Here is a 2,810-nt window from a genome sequence, read left to right on the forward strand (position 1 = left end):
GTTTCATTAAAGAACCTGATGGAAGTTTAACTGTGTGTGTGTTAGTGTGTGTTTTAGTGTGTGTGTGTGTGTGTTAGTGTGTGTTTTAGTGTGTGTGTGTGTCTGTTAGTGTGTGTTTTAGTGTGTGTGTGTGTCTGTTAGTGTGTGTTTTAGTGTGTTTTAGTGTGTTTGTGAGGCTCTCTGGGATCGGCTGAATGGATTTCCACAATGCAGGAATGTGTGTGTGTGTGTGTGTGTGTGTGTGNGTTCAGACAGGAAAGGTCTGATCTTCCTGATGCTGTACAGGACGAATCGACATGACCGAGCAACAGAGGCCACATGAGCCTCGAAGGTCAGCTGGTCACCAATCATGACGCCCAAGGTTCTGTCAGATTTAGTGGGTCTGAGTTGGGTTGGATCAGCTGGATGCTGATTTGTTGTAGAGAGGGACTGGCTGGGATGACAAGGAGCTCAGTCTCACAGAGGCTGAGCTGAAGGTGGCTGAGATGTCTGCAAGGCACGATGAGATCCAGCAGAGACCATGTGGTCGTCTGGGGGGACGACAGGGAGAGCTGGGTATCATCAGCATAGCAACGGTATGAGAAACCACGGCCTGGATTATTGCACCAAGTGAGGTTGTGTATACTGAGAAGAGAAGGGGACCGAGCACTGACCCCTGAGGAACCCCTGTGGACAGGTTGTGTGGTTCGGACACTTCTCCCCTCCAGGATACTCTGAAGTATCTCCTGAGAGGTAGGACATGAACCAGCAGAGGGCAGATCCTGAGATGTCCAGCTCAGGGAGTGTGGAGAGGAGGATGTGGTGGGTCACCGTGTCAAAGGCAGCTGACAGATCGAACAGCAACAGAGCTGAAGACTGTCCAGCAGCTTCAGCAGAACCCAGTGGTTCTGTTACATTTAAACACTGATTTTTTTTTATTACTTGAATTTGCTGCTGTAACAGCTCCTCTCTCACAAACCTTATTATCATCACTCTTTGAAAGTTCTCCACTTGTAAGGTTTCAAGTCAAACTCCTAGAATGTGACCTTTGTTGGTTGGTTCCGACTTGCAGCCTTTACACGACAGAACATCAAACAGAACAATGTGGGATTTCAGGAACATTTTAAATACTGTGTTGGCACTTTAATGCTGCAGTCATGTGACCTAAACGACACACTCTGATTGGTCGACACAAATGGTTCACTGCCACGACGTCACGACTTTATTATTCTGTTTAGGCTTTAACCTGGAAGTCACATGTTTGATGCATCGCCACTGACCTTGTTACCACGGTGACCAAGTTTCACAAGACACACACAGAATTATTGATCGATCAGTTCATTGATTCCCAGGTGTGACGCTGACGAGGATGTCAGGCTCAGCATCGCAGAATTCTGTGAAACACAAAAAGGTCAATCGATTGATCAATAATGGAAGAAAACATCCATGTAAACCAGTACAAGAACCAATCAATGATCAATACCTGACTGGTCCTTCACACACAGTTTCTCTCTGACGATTAAACTCAGATCGGCAAAAACTGCCTCCAAGTCCCGGTTTGCGTCCACCTGCAAACAAACAAACAAAGAAAAAACACAATGACAAAGAAGTAATTTATAATTAACAAGTAAACAAATAAACAATCAAGCACACAAATAATAAACAAAGACAAACAGGCAAACAAACAGATCGACCAGAGTCTGTGTGAGCAGGTGGGTCTGCAGGTGTACCTGTGTGAGCAGGTGCAGCTGTTTGTAGTATCTGCTGATGGACACGATGTCTCTCTGGAACCTGTCCAGGCGTCTCTGGAGGGTGTGGCTACTGTCTCCTAGGAGACCGAGTTGGGCAGCTCGACGCTGGAGGCGACCACGCAGCATCTCATTGGAGCAAACCAGCATCATCACCAGGTCAGGTGAGCCTACCTGTTCACAGGGTGGAGGCGGGGTTATTGTCTGTGGAGAGTCATAGCTGAGCTACAGGCTGCTCTCTGATTGGTTGGTACCTGCTCCTGGAAGCTCAGAGCCTGATGGACATCTCGAGGGAATCCATCCACTATCACCCCGCCCACCTCCTGTTGACCAATCAGCTGCTGCCGCAGCTCTGACACCGTGTCCTCCTGCAGCAGAGATTGAGGTCAGATACCTGAACACTGCCAGGCTGGGTCTGGGTTAGAATGTGGGTCAGGGTCTGGTTCTGGGTCTGGCTGGTGGTCTCACCTGTGTTCCCAGCTCGCCTTGACTCATCAGCTCTGACATCAGCTCCCACCTGCGACCAGGTGTTGCATCAGTCAGCAGCTGCCTCCTGAGCAGCTCGTCCAATGAGATTCCTCGGAAACCGAAGTGCTCCGTCAGCTTGGCGGTCTGACTTCCTTTCCCGCTGCCGGGTCCACCTGGTGAAGGAACCAGAACATCAGCAGGAAACTCAGTGTTGGTGAACAAAGTCCGCGTCAGCCTCAGTCTTCATCGTCTGACGTCACTCGATATTTGATTTCTGAAACGGTTCTGATATGGTTCTGAAATGGTCCACACATACAGAACATTCCAAACGTTGTTGGGTTCTTTACAGTTTTTTCTCATTCTGACTCATCCACCTGTGGTCGTGGTGCTCACCTGCCACCAGGACCTACATGAGGTTCAGTGTTTTTCCAAAGAACACTTCGACAGCAACGTTTTGGGAATTGAACCACCAACCTGTGGACCACCTGCCTGAACACCTGAGCCACCTGCTCCTGTGGTCATACGTTTCTACCAGGACCTTCTCCTCTGCAGGTGTGGTCAGAAGCAGGTGTGGAGCTGTATACATGTGGACCATTTCAGCTGTGTGGTGACTCT

The 2,810-nt window shown here is 48.9% G+C and overlaps 1 protein-coding gene across 1 annotated transcript in view; it reads right to left on the bottom strand.

The window, feature by feature from the left end:
- Nucleotides 1–456: 456 nt before the first annotated feature.
- Nucleotides 457–2,810, bottom strand: part of LOC103370618 (adenylate kinase isoenzyme 5-like) — a 17,460-nt gene continuing 15,106 nt past the window's right edge. The window contains exons 3-8 of the mRNA XM_008299737.1: nucleotides 2,196–2,368; nucleotides 1,982–2,095; nucleotides 1,710–1,901; nucleotides 1,463–1,547; nucleotides 654–824; nucleotides 457–530 (exon numbers count right to left, since the gene is read on the bottom strand). Of these exons, the coding sequence (XP_008297959.1) occupies nucleotides 457–530; nucleotides 654–824; nucleotides 1,463–1,547; nucleotides 1,710–1,901; nucleotides 1,982–2,095; nucleotides 2,196–2,368 (809 nt within the window). The remainder of the gene's footprint in view (nucleotides 531–653; nucleotides 825–1,462; nucleotides 1,548–1,709; nucleotides 1,902–1,981; nucleotides 2,096–2,195; nucleotides 2,369–2,810) is intronic.

The sequence above is a fragment of the Stegastes partitus genome, unplaced genomic scaffold (assembly GCF_000690725.1).
Source record: "Stegastes partitus isolate 25-593 unplaced genomic scaffold, Stegastes_partitus-1.0.2 Scaffold1452, whole genome shotgun sequence".
NCBI lineage: Eukaryota > Metazoa > Chordata > Actinopteri > Pomacentridae > Stegastes > Stegastes partitus.